The 15,279-nt window shown below is 36.1% G+C and overlaps 2 protein-coding genes across 19 annotated transcripts in view; both read left to right on the forward strand.

Moving 5' to 3' along the window:
- The window catches only part of TIA1 (TIA1 cytotoxic granule associated RNA binding protein), a 38,421-nt gene that overhangs the window by 19,920 nt on the left and 3,222 nt on the right, over positions 1-15,279 (forward strand). For 6 of the 18 annotated variants that reach the window (XR_011255581.1, XM_069582920.1, XM_069582922.1 and 3 more), the window contains 7 exons: positions 494-569; positions 6,752-6,860; positions 7,242-7,337; positions 7,437-7,521; positions 7,903-8,026; positions 8,847-8,992; positions 9,920-12,536. Coding sequence is in view for 8 of the 18 variants with exons in the window: in XM_069582920.1 (XP_069439021.1) it covers positions 494-569; positions 6,752-6,860; positions 7,242-7,337; positions 7,437-7,521; positions 7,903-8,026; positions 8,847-8,992; positions 9,920-10,046 (763 nt within the window). In the remaining 10 variants the exon portion in view is untranslated. Of the gene's footprint in view, positions 1-493; positions 570-6,751; positions 6,993-7,241; positions 7,338-7,436; positions 7,522-7,902; positions 8,027-8,846; positions 8,993-9,919; positions 12,537-15,060; positions 15,204-15,279 lie in introns of those variants that run through there. The other 12 variants (XR_011255582.1, XR_011255575.1, XR_011255579.1 and 9 more) reach the window with 7 other exon arrangements.
- The window catches only part of C3H2orf42 (chromosome 3 C2orf42 homolog), a 42,017-nt gene continuing 41,875 nt past the window's right edge, over positions 15,138-15,279 (forward strand). The window contains exon 1 of the mRNA XM_069582914.1: positions 15,138-15,203. The gene's annotated coding sequence lies outside the window, so the exon portion shown is untranslated. The remainder of the gene's footprint in view (positions 15,204-15,279) is intronic.

Consider the following 15,279-nt stretch of genomic DNA (forward strand, 5'->3'; position numbering starts at 1 on the left):
GAGAAAATGAAAAAAATTAATTGAGTTAGGGAATATACAACTTTTTCATTCTTTTAGTTTCCAGTTTTCTATTTTAATTTTTTAATGATTAGGTAGTATATAAGGTAGTATATAGTGTAAAATAGCAAATTATAAATTGCATGGTTAAAGAAAGCCATTCATTTAGTGTGCCAGTGAACCCTATAAATTAAGTAATTTATGTGAATAGCTGCTTTTACCATGCTTAATATTTAAAAATGTAAAAATTTTTTGAAGTGGGAGGCAGTTTCTGTAAAATGTATACATATATATTTAAGAAGTTTTTGATTTGCATGTTTATAAAATTAAGCCTCATTTGCTAATACATGATAAACTTTATAGAATAAAAGGTAAATTTGTATTAAAGGTTCATTTTAATGAAGATGAAACATGAAAATGAATTGTGTATGAAATTCTCACTTGATACCCAGAGGAGAGTTTGCAAACCTAAACTTCTGATTGTTTCTGATTTCAGAGATGCCCGAGTGGTAAAAGACATGGCGACAGGAAAGTCTAAGGGATATGGCTTTGTCTCCTTTTTCAACAAATGGGTGAGCTCAATAAAAAGTGCATGTGCAATATAAGAAAGAACAAAAATGTTCGTTTCATTTCAGTTATTAGTCATTTCTGTCATCTACCATTTGTTCATATCACTGATAATTAGTACTCTTACTAGAGGATACCTTCTTTCTCCTGTTCGATTATTTAGTCAACATTTATTTAGCACCTTGGGCTTCCCTGGTGGCTCAGATGGTAAAGAATCCCTCTGCAATGCAGGAGACTGGGGTTCGATCCTTGGGTCAGGAAGACCCCCTGGAGAAGGGAGTGGCCACTCACTCAGGTATTGCCTGGAGAATCCCATGAACAAAGGGGTCTGGCAGGCTACAGTCCATGGGCTTGTAAAGAGCTGGACACAACTGAGCAACTAAGCACATGTATTTAGCACCTGATGCATGCAAAGTACTGAGGAAATGTTTTCAGAATATAAAAAGTAGAGGTGTTTAAATCATCATCCAAAGATAGGATAGATATTGAGTATCTCATATATATTTGATTTGTTTTCTCCCTGTTTTATATTCCCATGTTAATGTAAAAGTAGCTAATAAAATGTTCCAGTGGATCAGAATTTTTCTAAAAAGAGTATATTAATGTATTTGAAAATGTCTCATCATTTCCTTCATTCAGTAAACACTATTGAACATGAATTTGCATAGGCTTGCAGTTTCTGAGTTTTGCAGAGAAAAGGAAGGATAGCATTGTTTAGAGGTTATAGAGAAGGAAAGGCTTATGTTTATGACAGCTGTATAAAATCTTTGGTATGTTCTCCATACAATGCAATACTGTGCTGTTTACAAAAGGAAAATGAATGAGGAACCTCTGTAAGTACTGGTTATGGAAGGATTTCCATGGGATATTGTCAGGTAAAAAAACTTTGTGTAAAAAATAAGAGAGTATATTATATGTGTATGCATGGCAGGGGGCAGGGTGGGGGTGATTTCTTTTCCCCCTGCATCCCCCCTGCAGAGATTAACAAGACACTTGTAAGGTTTCCTGTTTGTGGGCTAGGTAATGAGAGGCACATGGGCAGGAGGGCAAGACACTTCTAGCTGTATTGTACTATGTGAAGTTTGAACCTTGTAAATATATTACTAATTCAAGTAAATAGGTTTTTTAGTGTGATAACTCAAGATTCCAAACAATTAAATGCAGAGATATCACACTTCTAAAAATATAGGGGTGGATGGTAGCAGAATTTATATGCATTAATCCTGGATTATACACTCAGGTTTCATTAACCTTTAATTTTATTGTATTGCCTCTATGTTACGATTGTTTGCCAGTGATAAGTGCAAAAATACTGTTATTTTTTGGGCAAGAGTGCCTTAGAATGAGCCATTAAAATTTTTGATACTATGAAATGTATTTTAGAAAGGATTTTCTTTAGTAAAGGGAATATTTGAAATAGATATCATTTCTTGATAACTTCAGGTGAAACTTATCAGCATCATTTATTGTACCAGTTCCTTCTGAGTTTTTAAAAACATCTGTTTGCAGTTATGCCAACTAGTGTCAAACTGTCCTATATTTTCTAGTTCCTGTGTCTGCTCATATTGAAACTAATGTCTGGTTATTCCTCCCTATCCAGATATTCACTATAACAGCCAGCTTGCAGCCATTTTACTTTTCCAGAATTGACTTTTCAAATAAAAAATCAGCCCTAAAAATGTTAACATGGCCTTTTTCTTTTTAAATTAATGTCTGTGCTGGGTCTTTATTGGTGCAAGAGGGCTTTCTGTAGTTGTGGAGAGTGGGGGGGCACAACTCTTTGTTGCGGGCCCTCGAGCACACATATTTCAGTATTTGTGGCACACGGGCTTAGTTGCTCTGCAGCATGTGAAGTCTTCCTGGACCAGGGATCGAACCCATGTCCTCTACATTGGCAGGTGGATTCTTACCCACTGCACCACCTGGGAAGTCCTTAACATGGCTTTTAAGTTAAGGCAAAAGAAGGTAAAATGCACTGTAATTGTGTGTCAGCTGTTCGCATAGTGGCATCGTATCTTTCAATCAGATTCTAACTATCATCTTCCTTTCATGAAGTGAAAGTGTCTTCTCAGAAGCAGGTATTAATCTAAGAGGTCAGGAAAAATCCGTATATTAGAAGAAAAATTGCAAATGGTAAAGCATATTGAGAGGTGAAGATGTAAAAGCTGTCATGTATGGTCCCATCTACTAGGTGTAAAAGGAGATGAAAAAATAAAAACTATGAGACTGTAACTAGTTCTTAAAGCTTTACTGTTAATCCCAGCATAATATTTAGGGAAGGTAGAAGAATACCTCATGCAATGAATTGACAGTCACATTTACTTTAAAGGGTTGATAAATAGGTTGTCAATGTTTTGTAATACTTGGTGATAGAGGTTGAGCTCTTTGGGTGGAGTAAAAACTCATTTTTTTGCATTTGGGATTATGGAATATATTCCCCTGCTATATGTCACTATTTAATGCAGAGTTAGTATGAAAGTCAGATATAGCAGAGGATGTCCATGTGTGACCTCTGTAGTCACCAGACGTGGATTATAATCCTGACAATCATCACAGTTTGATCTTCCCAAATTTATATTTTAGTTTTTATAAATTTGTGCTATGTGCTTGGCAGGCATTCTCTGGTGTTGCAAAGTGCTACAGCGCTGATTGCAGTTGCCCCTGGCTCCCTTGCCTCTCCTGTGTTGTGTGTCCTAGGCAAACTCCAGTACTGGTTGAACATACCTCCCTGCCTACTCTGAAGTAACTGAGTGTTGCTAGAGAGAAACTGAGTCAGCTGGTTTCACTTCTAATTTAGCAGTTACACATAGATAAACACATGGCTCTGTCTTTGTAAACCTGTGTTTCTCTAGTAAAATTGATTTCCTGTTCTTTGAAAAACTATTTTCATGCTCCCTCATTTTTCCTCAGATATTCCTCACTCTTTTTCTCCATCATCACCCTGAGCTTCAAATGAGAAAGTAAAAGCTATCATACAGAAATGCCCTCAGCTTTCTACCACCAAACCTACATTAAATACTCTCACCTTCTCCCTCCTTTCTGCTGTTGCAGTGGAAGAAGTCTTTCCTCCACTGTAGTTGTATATGAGCATGTGATTATATTTGTTTTCTAGGGCTGCTGTATCACAGTAGCTGAGTGAGTTAGAACAAGAAAAAGATTCTCTACGTTCTAGAGGATAGAAGTCTGGAATCAGGTTGTCATCATGGCCATGCTCCATCTGAGGACGCTGGAAGTGTCCTTCCTGCCCTCGTTAGTTTCTGGTGGTAACTGGCAGTCCTCGGCATCCTTGACTTGCAGCTGCATTGCTCCAGTCTCTACCTTTGTCTTCACACACGACCCTCTTTCCTCTGTATGTGTCCTTGTTAACTTCTCATCTTCTTACAACAGCCCTTCTTTAAAAGGGCTCACCCTAACTTGTATTACCACATCTTAACTAATACACCTGCAAAGACCCTATTTCAAATGCAAATGAGGTCACTTTCACAGTTACGAGGCTGGATAGATAGGACTTCATATAAATTTAAGTGACACAGTTCATCCAACAACAGATAGTTGTTAAACATCTTACAGAGTTCAGACTGGTTAGTGTGGAAAGCAATATTTGTTTCTTCAAGAATCATTTCCTTTTTACGTGTCTTAAGAACACTTTTAGCCTTAAATTTACCTGTTGTTTTGTGCTAGGTTAAGCGCACATTCGACCAAAGCTGAACCCCACTTCCTTTTCAGTCTACTCTTAAGTTGGCTTTATTCTTACTCTACACCAAGCCTACTCTTTTCAGGTTCACCTATTGATTTCTGCTTGCTTGGCTCTCTGACAGTACATTGTTGTGGGTTTCTTCCTTCATCACCAGCTATTCCTTCTTGGTCACCTTAGCTCGCGATTTCTCCTTTATCCAGTTCTCACATTTTGCTGTTTTTCAGGGCTCTATCGTAGGACGCTTTCTTTTCTCTCCAGTCTTTCTTCGTGGCTCTGAACCTTCTATCTGCAGCTCCATTTACTTCACACTTAACTAACAAATTATCTTCGTTTAGCTGTCTTACACATATCTGAAACTTAATGTGTCTTAAATAATCGTTTCTTCCTCAAACTTGTTCCTCCGCTGCCTCCCAGGCTTCTCATTTCCGTCAGCACTAGCACCGTCCTCCCTGCTGCCCAAGCAGGAGCCTAGGAGTTGGCTTTGATTCCTGCCCTTTTAGTTACTGTGCCCACGGCCCCCCCACCCCCATTCTGTTGACTCTTCCTTTAGGTTCCATCACTGCTACTGTATTAGTCCTGGTCACCAACATTCTTTTTTAATCTGAATATTACATTAGTCTTATAAAGTGTCTTTTTACTGTCTTATCTCCCCAAACTGTTCTCCTTAAAACATAAGGATGGCCTTCTTAAGACATAAATTGGATCATGATAATCTCTTACTTAAAATAATCAGTTTTTTCTTCTCACACTTTTCCTTTTGGCACACTAGAGTCCAGTGATACTAGTTGTGTTTCACATGCTTCTTTTAGATGTGTGCCAAACTCTTGCCTGCCCTAACATACTTGCAGTGGTTTTCCCTCTACCAGGAACACTCTGGGTTTTTGACTTTTCTAGCTCCTTTTCCTCAGCTTAAAAGTCATTTCTAAGAGACCTTCCCTAATTGTGCTGCCCTAAGGTAGATTCTTCTTTTTTCAATATAAATTTATTTGTTTTAATTGGAGGCTAATTACTTTACAGTATCGTATTGGTTTTGCCATACATCAACATGAATCCGCCACAGGTGTACACGTGTTCCCCATCCTGAACCCCCCTCCCTCCTCCCGCCCCGTCTGGGTCGTCCCAGTGCACCAGCCCCAAGCATCCTGTATCATACATCAAACCTGGACTGGTGATTCGTTTCATATATGATATTATACATGTTTCAATGCCATTCTCGCATATCATCCCACCCTCTCCCTCTCCCCCAGAGTCCAAAAGACTGTTCTATACATCTGTGTCTCTTTTCCTGTCTCGCATACAGGGTTATTGTTACCATCTTTCTCAATTACCTATATATGCGTTAGTATACTGTATTGGTGTTTTTCTTTCTGGCTTACTTCACTCTGTATAATTGGCTCCAGTTTCATCCACCTCATTAGAACTGATTCAAATGTATTCTTTTTAATGGCTGAGTAATACTCCATTGTGTATATGTACCACAGCTTTCTTATCCATTCCTCTGCTGATGGACATCTAGGTTGCTTCCGTGTCCTGGCTATTATAAACAGTGCTGCGATGAACACTGGGGTATACGTGTCTCTTTCAATTCTGGTTTCCTCGGTGTGTATGCCCAGCAGTGGGATTGCTGGGTCATAAGGCAGTTCTATTTGTAGTTTTTTAAGGAATCTCCACACTGTTCTCCATAGTGGCTGTACTAGTTCGCATTCCCACCAACAGTGTAAGTGGGTTCCCTAAGGTAGATTCTTATCCCTGTATCTCAGCATGGCATATTCTTGCTCTCAGCCTTTTGTTTCTGTCATGGCACTTACCATAACTAATAATTACTTTATTTGTCCCCTCCAAAACGTGGAAGCTCCCTGGCAGCAGAGACCGTGTCTGCCTCTTTGACTGTATTCCCAGCACTTGACGTTAACTGCTGTCTAGAACATGATGACTGCTCAGTATTTACTTGTAAGATGAATGAGTAATCAAATGCTGTTGTTGAAAGCTTGTTGGATTGTATAAAGTGAGATTTTCATCCATAATAGTCTGGGTTGTTGGGTGAACTTGACAATGGCTACCTCACAGGGGCTTTTGGGCTCGAGTCTTTCAGGTGATTAAAATTCCCACAGGACTTCCCTGGTGGTCCAGTGGCTGAGAATCTGAGCTCCCAGTGCAGGGGGCCCAGGTTCGATCCCTGGTCAGGGAGCTGGATCCCACATGCTACAACTAAGACCCAGAGCAGCCAGATAAATAAGTAAAATTTTAAAAATAAAATAAAATTCCCAAAAGCCCTTATGAGGTAAAAGAAAGACAATTTAAAAGCACCATTGTAAAATAAATAAAAGCACCATTGTATTTTAGGAAAGCTGTCATATATTGTGTATATCATAAAGTATTCCATTAAGAAAACATTTGTGGAAAGCAACCATGAGTTTTCTCTTTTGCAAACAGTTGTTTAACTTCAACTAACAGTGGCTTCTTTGTCATTTCTAATGTTGTGTGGAACAGGATGCTGAAAACGCCATTCAACAGATGGGTGGCCAGTGGCTTGGTGGAAGACAAATCAGAACTAACTGGGCAACCCGAAAGCCTCCAGCTCCAAAGAGTACATATGAGTGTAGGTGTATTGGAGAAGAAAAGGAAATGTGGAATTTTGGAGGAAAAACACTAGATTTTAAATGTTAGAGCTGTTCCCGGAGACTTATTGCAGAAATAGATGAGAAGCAAATCAAGACTACTGTTCAAAAATGTACTTAGTTTTCATTTTTGTAATTATAAATATTAAGTAATATCTCTAATGTCAAGTCTCCTATTAATTAGAGAATACTGAGTAATATTTAGACATTCTTCAGGGAGGTTTAATCCTCAATCAAATTGTAATATGTATTAAACAAGCATTTTGATCAAGATAAATATTACCATTACAGTAGTATAGTTAATATTGCTTTCCTCTTTCTGAACATTTTATGAACTAAAAATATTAAACTTTTCTCCCCAGCAAACACCAAACAGCTATCATATGATGAGGTCGTAAATCAGTCTAGTCCAAGCAACTGTACTGTGTACTGTGGAGGCGTCACTTCCGGGCTAACAGGTATGGGGACTTTACCTATGTGGCATCTTAAGGTTAATTTTAAAGTACTTGATATTTGTAAGATTTTAATGCGATATGGTTTTGGATTTTGTCTAACAGAACAACTAATGCGTCAGACTTTTTCACCATTTGGACAAATAATGGAAATTCGAGTCTTTCCAGATAAAGGATATTCTTTTGTTCGGTAGGTGTGGTTTTTAAAAAAACTTTTACAACTCCAGATCATTTTTGAACTTATAACTTAGTGGTTTTCTTTAAAATTTACTTTGGTTATGAAGAAATAGAAATTTCTCTAGCTTTTATTAAATTTGCCACAATAACTCCTTCCTTCTAATACAAAGGCAAATCATTTTCTATTAAGAGAATTTTCTCCAAAAAATGAAAACGTAGGCCATTTTATTCTCTTATATTAACTTCCTGTTTTACCTCAGGCCCAGTTTGATTTTTTCAAATGTTTTATTTATAAGTACCTTAAACAATTTATATTGTAATTCTTAATATTATTATAATTGTATTATCATTGTAATTGTAATATCATTGTAATTCTTAATATTATTTTCAATAGGTTCAATTCCCATGAAAGTGCAGCACATGCAATTGTTTCTGTTAATGGAACTACCATTGAAGGCCATGTTGTAAAATGCTACTGGGGCAAAGAAACTCTTGATATGATAAATCCTGTGCAACAGGTGAGAGGGTTCTTGACTTTGCAAAGTAATGGCTGGACTAATAGGTATTTTTAAATGAAATTGTTAATGTTTCTAGCTACAGTGATGGCATATAGGGGCTCTTCCTACATGTATATTATAGTTCCAGAGTGATGGTTCATGGATGCCGTGGTGAAATGGTGAATGTGACTGCCTCAACTGACTCATGCTCACACCACATTGGATTTTTAAATGTTCTAACAAACCTAACAGTATTAAATTTTTTTCTAATTCTTAGTAGACTTACATACTATTTGGAGAACTCACAAGCATGTTTGAATTCAGTTGAAACAAAAGCTATAAATATATTTAGGACCTTGGCGTTTTCTTCCAGATTTTGCCACCTTTGTTTTTCCAGGCAGCTCTAGTAGTTCAAACTTGATCCCACAAACATGTCTATGAGGAAATAGTAAATGAAACATCAAGATAGGATTGAGAAAATCCTAAACTATATAACTTTCTTAAGTAAACTGAATATATATAGTCTTCATATCTTCCTTATCTAAAGGAAACAGTCATGGATAATTTACAAAACACTTAAATGTTCTCTTGAGTTGAATGTTTATTTCTAGGGCATTACCTGCTGGCTCAAAGAATATGGCATTTAGAGCATCACTGTAGAGTTGAAGCAGTATGACCTTGCTGCTTTTTAGCATTGACAACTTACTCTTGCTTATCCTTTAGTTTTCATTGTAATGATGACCCTATGTGTTATGGTTATGTATTTGTGGTATATAAGGACTGTATATGCACCTATAATTTCAAATAATACTAAATTATCTGTTATAACTTTGCTTAATAGCAGAATCAAATTGGATATCCACAAGCTTATGGCCAGTGGGGCCAGTGGTATGGGAATGCACAACAAATTGGCCAGTATATGCCTAATGGTTGGCAAGTACCTGCATATGGAATGTATGGCCAGCCGTGGAACCAGCAAGGATTTAAGTAAGCACACTTGTTCTTTTCCTTTATTATTAACCTTTGAAAATGTCAAGAACTTAAGAAGAGATTTTAAGTAATTAGCAGGTAATGTGGCCTTCTATCTAAAGCATAGCATTTTAGAGAGTTTTTTACTTTATAGTTTTAAGTGTATATCTTTTAAAAATTGTCTGCAAATGTGTTGCTTTGATTTATAACCAGCATTATAAGCACTTTGGTAATGCTTGAATGATTCAACAAGTATTTAAGTAAGAAAATAGTAACTTAATAGTTGTTAAGGTTTTTATGTGACTAATGGTCACTAGTCTTTCTTGGATACAGTTATTTTGATCCTAGTTGCTTTTATTCATTAGGCTTTTTTCCTGTGCAAAAGGGTTTATTCGTACATTGTTACACAAAAGCTTCTTTATACATCCTGAATTATGCAGTTTTACTTAAATTTCTGAAAAAACACTTTGCAGTTTTTATTTAAAATGAATCTTGTTATGTTGAAATATTTATAAGCTTACATATACTAATAAATATTTTAATTTCTTCTTTGAGTAATATAAATGCAAGTCCGTATTATACCAGATGATCAAGATTCTTTCAGACAGTGGCTTGTTCAATGTATGTCAAACCCCAGGAGAACAGTTCTGAGATTAGAGATGAGTTTTTCTGAGTTCAAAGGGAATAAATGTTTATAGATAAAGGGTATTTTCTTAGCTGTAGTTAAACTAACAGAGTTAAACTGTACAAATTAAAGCTACATGGATGCTTATTTTTAAAAGAAAAACCTTTTGCCTTTGCTTTCTCTGACTTAAACAATTATTCTTATATTTGGGCTTAAGGAAAAGGATATTTCCCACATATGTGTAATTTCTTCTTGGCATTACATTTTATTTTAATCAGTGGATTTCCCTTCCCCTCTGCTTCTTTCACATTCTCCACCAGTCAGACACAGTCTTCTCCACCATGGATGGGACCAAATTATGGAGTGCAGCCACCTCCAGGACAGAATGGCAGCATGATGCCTAATCAGCCTGCAGGGTATCGAGTGGCAGGGTATGAAACCCAGTGAAAAAGGACTCCAGAATCTAAAGTCAGGGGCTTAAGGCTACAGGGAGTAGTAAAGCCGTTGTTTACTTACAGATTTATCAAATCAGTCAGTGCAAATGCCAGATACAGTGTATTTATTTAAAAGATTCATTTTTCAATCATGAAATTACTTATCATCCACATTGTTTTAAAAAGAAACAAGATGCTGGATGTCTGCCAATTTTTGCCTTCATTACCTTTTTTAATAAAGATTCTCAGATCCTTGTTTCAAATACAAATGCAGGGATTGCTGCCACTTTTTTTAAAATTGAGGCAGAAAATTGCACAATGTTGAACTTTTTTCCACTGAAGTAGTGTGCAGTTCTAGTTTGCATTCCTGATATGATTTAAAACATGTAATATAAAGATGTAAAAAAAAAAAAGAAAAACCAAAACTGTGCAGAGTCTAGAAGTTCTTTGTAATCTTCAGCTAATGCACAATTCTGTTTTAGGGTTTTTTTTGAAATAGACATTGTTTGAGCTGTCCCATCGCCACGGTTTCCCTCTGCCGTTTTTAAATATAAATTATTAGTTTACATCATTTTTGTATCTACATTTTTTTCACAAATTTGTCTTGCCTTATTAAAGTTCTGTAAAATACACTTAAATGGAAAAAAAATGATGTTCATTTAGATTGAAAACTTTTCTCAGATGGATTGATAATTGTATTCATCTTGTGTTTTATATGAGAAGGTGCCTCAAGAATTCCCTGTTGAGTCTGTTTAAAAGGGTTTTTATCTTCCATGATAAACTTTGCTGTGTACCAGGAATTATAAAAACAAAAACTTGTTACTAAAGAAAATCTCTGAAATGTGATAAGTTCTTGTGAATCCATGTTAATTTCATATGTCAACTTCTATATTTACATGTATTATTTCATTATGTAAAATGTTTTAGCAATTTAATATTTTGCACAGCTACCACACTTTGTATGTCATTTCCTCCTTAAAGGCATCATGCAGAGTCGACAGGAGATTTATAAAGTTTTGTTTGCATGTGAATATGAAATACACACTTTGGTAGTCTTTGAATACAAAGTCATCAGCTCTTGTTTTTCCAGAATTTTGAGACACAAAGTTGTATGTAAAAGAATATATTAATTTGCCATATTCTAGTTATATTTACTCAAAAAGAGTAAATCAGCTTGATTTTAATATGTACAAATGATAGCTGTGAAACTGTAGAATATCCTTAGGTCAGGCATGGGGGTTCCTTGTGAACTCCAAAATTAGCCTGAATGACCAGCCGGGCAAAGCATTTTTTAAATGTTCAGAGGCCAAAAGATAAACAAACAAACAAACAAAAAACCCTTGAAATCCTACCTCCTTAGACAGCCTTTGAAGAGGAGAAGCCTCAGTGCAATCATTACTTTGATTCTTTTGGTACCTGTTTTCCTGGAGTTCCCAGTTTTATTTTGGGTTGGCTCTAAGCATTAAGAAGTTTAATCTTTGATGGCATTGTTCTAGTTTTGAAATTTCTAATACGTTTCAGAGTCTCTTAGAACAATAGTGGGAGATTTTGTTTTATTTTGTTTTCAATAAAAGTCACAAACTCTCCTGTTTGACTCACAAAGGAAAAGGATCCCCACTATACCTATTCGGATGCTTGGTTGTTCTTTTTCAGACCAGAGAGCTCCCGGTATTTTGTTTAGGAACAGAAAAGGCCCGTGGAATCTTAAGAGATTCCTGGCCTGTATTCTCCAGGTAGCAGCATAGGAGCCTGAACTGGTCTCTAAGCCAATACTCCAGTAAACCAGAGCCCAGGAAAGACAGCTCATAAATGTATAATTCTCTGGGGCTCAATTCTATGCAGTTGTAAACACTTGGAAATTTTATTTCCTTGTTAACTTCTACAGATCAGGGCATGCAACCAAAAGCAGCTTAAATGAAATACTCAAAAAATGAAATAATAGGATGCTGTTTTTAGATTCTTCTGGTTTATGTTCCTGTTTTAGGACCCTCATTGTTTTTCTCATATTCAAAAAAATTTTATGTCCTATACATCTGTGGACTGCAGGGTAAATTATTTGGGCATAAATAATCTAAACAAAAGTGTAGTTTTCCTTTCATTTTGACTATATCAAGTAATAACACTTTTTATTAGCCAATATTTTTTTAATGCACAATTCTAAAATGTACAGACTACTTTTTGAGAAGAAAGTAGTATTACTCAAAGGGTTACTACTGAACAAATTTGCAATTCAGGAACATTGCTAACTTTGCTTTAAATCTTATCCTCAGTGTTAAATCATTTTAAAAATTAACAGTCTAAAAATCATACTGGTATTAGTATCTGGTAAGGAAATTACAGTTTTTAAAATGAATTCATTCTCTGCAATATGCATTCAGATTTTACTTTAAAATACATCTGGTACTGTAAAGAACCTGAAGTGGTTCACACTTAAGGGGTTCATTAATCCAGTATTCTTTGCCCTGACTGTTTGGATATTAAAGTTCCTTTATGTTTTCTATAACCTTTGGGATCTTCTTGCAGTGATTATTGTGTGTGAGATTTTTTTTTTCCTTTTTGGTCTAGCCATATTGTTATATTCACTCAGGTATTTGTTACATTTCTTTTTAATCTTATTCCAGAAACCATGCTTTGCATTGGGATACCGCAAAGAATTGCTGTAGAAAACTTATTATATGAAATCAGGATCTCATTTTCCCTGTTGATATTCTCTCCCTGTGGAAAATGAGATTCACATTCTAGTTTTATTCTTGTTTTGTTTCTGTGCTTGCTCAACTTCCTTTTGTTTGTGTGTTAAGAGTTCTATTACTTTGGAAAAGGCGGTTGATAAGGACTAGTTTGCATAAAGAATTAGAATTGAGTTTACTAAGAGATACAGGGTGCTCTTGAAGTTACAGTTGAATTGGAAAAATAAACTGTGTTTGTAGGAAATAAAGAGCAAACCCTTTCAATGAAAGAGTGATGATTTCTAAACACAAAATCTTTTTTGTGTACAGGATTATTGCATTTTTTCCAGTGACTACATTTTGACTGTTTAGAACTTGAAGAACATACCTCTAAAACAACAAATTTTAATTTAAGAACCTTGAGTAAAATATATATGAATGAGTCTCAGTTGAGTAGTACTTTACCCTATGGTCTCTGAAGTTGGAGGCTGAAGTTATTCTAATAGTAATTCACCTAAAAAAGGACAAAGTAGATTTTTGACTCAGGGTTAATATGCTTAAATGAGTTACTGCACAGAATGTAGGAGTTAAGCAGATTTACATACTAGATAAATGAGATGCCTAGCTTAATCTGTTTTCAGCTCTAGAAGACCAATAACCATACTTAAACATGCAAGATTTAGAGGCTCCTACTGTGGAAATACTAAGCTGCTCTTGAGTGAAAAGACAGATGCTAATATTTGAAGGTCGTCACTGACTCAGTGGACATGAGTTTGAGCAAGCTCCGGGAGGTGGTGAAGGACAGGGAACCCTGGCATGCTGTAGTCCATGGGGTCGCAAAGAGTTGGACACAACTGAGCAACAAAACCAAAAAGTAACTGGCCACCAGTCCTCTTAGAGTGGAGTGTGTTGACCAGTAAGCCCTGCCCATGTACACAAACCTTCCAAACAGGTTTTTAGTGCTTCACTTTTCAATGAAGTGAGCCAAAGGTCACCAGAAATTGAGAAAAACTTTGACTGCAAAAGGTAGAGCTAAATAGCAACTCTCAAGAATCCGAAAACTTATACTGTATTCAAGAAATTAGAACAGAATCCTAATAAAATGTCAAAATAAGAAATGAGAATAAATTCAGTGGGAGTATTAAAAGACAAGGAGATGTTCTAGAACAGAAATCAAAAGTAGAAAAAATAAATACGGATCAATTCAGGAGGTTTATAATATAAAATCAATAAGTGTTCCAAGAAGAAAACAGAAAATAGGGGAGTGGGTGGAATTAATTAAATAAAGGAAAATTTCCCTAATGATTTTTTGAGTTTTAAGATTGAAGAAAGGCTAATGTTGAGTTTGCACAATAAATAGGAAAGATTCATATGAAGCCATACCACTATAAAATTTTAGGATGCCAGGCCTATAAGGGGCCCATCCTAAAATTTACCAGATAGAAAAAGGGTTGAGAAAAATACCCAATGACAACAATGAACCTAGGAATCAGTGGGGCACTGTCTTCAGAAGTGTAAATGAATTATGGTCATGGGTCACAACAGAATAAAGACTAGATTATGTAAGTTCACAGAAGACTGATTCTCAGGGATAAACTGGATAAATTCCATCAGAACAAGAATAAGTCAGGAAAAAAAATATGATGTAGTACCTAGAAACAGGATCAAACAGGAGTGAGATAATAGGAAGTTTTAGGATTACAGTTGTGAAGAGACCTGGCAGCCAATCCAGATTGACGGTCAGCAGGCCAGACTTGAGGCTTTCTAGAGGTCGGGCTATGTATTGTGAGAAGCTTCACAGAACTATGGAGAATGTGAGAAGACTTAAATACTGGAAAATCAGGCAAATGGGAAGAGACAAGCCAGGGAAAACACTGTGTAAGAAAAGAAGCATTCCCTGAGCCAGGTGCATGCACCAAGCTAATATTTCTTGCTTTCCTGAATTATATTCATAAATATTTGTACTATTCCACTGCTTTGGTTTTCTTTGGCAACTCCAATTATATGTTGGATTTCCTTTGCCAATTATATGTTGGATTTCCTCATCAGTTTCTATCATTTGTTCTTAATTATTTTTTATCTTTTCGTTTGCCTTTTTTTTTTTTTTTGGCACCGTGACGTACGGTATCTTAGTTCCCTGACCAAAGATCAAAGCCGCGTCCCCTGCTTTGGAAGCGTGGAGTCTTAACCATTGGACCGCCAGGGAAGTCCCTGCATTTCTCATCTCTAATCTCTGTTCTTTAATGTGCTTCCTGTGGTATCCCGACTCAGCTGTGTTCCTTTTAATGTAACCTTCATTTCTGGGGGAAAAAAATTTTTTTTTCTGTTTCCTAAATTCTACCAATTTCTGTTTCACTTTAGGGACAGCTCTTCCCTGAATTCTTGTATTTCTTAGCTGCATTTGCTTCATTAGATTTTTAAAATTTACATTGGAATGTCAGTGTATTATTTTCAACTGCTTTATGGGAACATTTTCTTGTGAGTTTTCTCCGGGGAAACTCTGGGTAAGTTTTGCTGTCTTTCTTATTTTTAATTACAGTATCTTGGTACAAATGCTGTGCTTACACCTATCTGTTTATT

The sequence above is a fragment of the Ovis canadensis genome, chromosome 3 (assembly GCF_042477335.2).
Source record: "Ovis canadensis isolate MfBH-ARS-UI-01 breed Bighorn chromosome 3, ARS-UI_OviCan_v2, whole genome shotgun sequence".
NCBI lineage: Eukaryota > Metazoa > Chordata > Mammalia > Artiodactyla > Bovidae > Ovis > Ovis canadensis.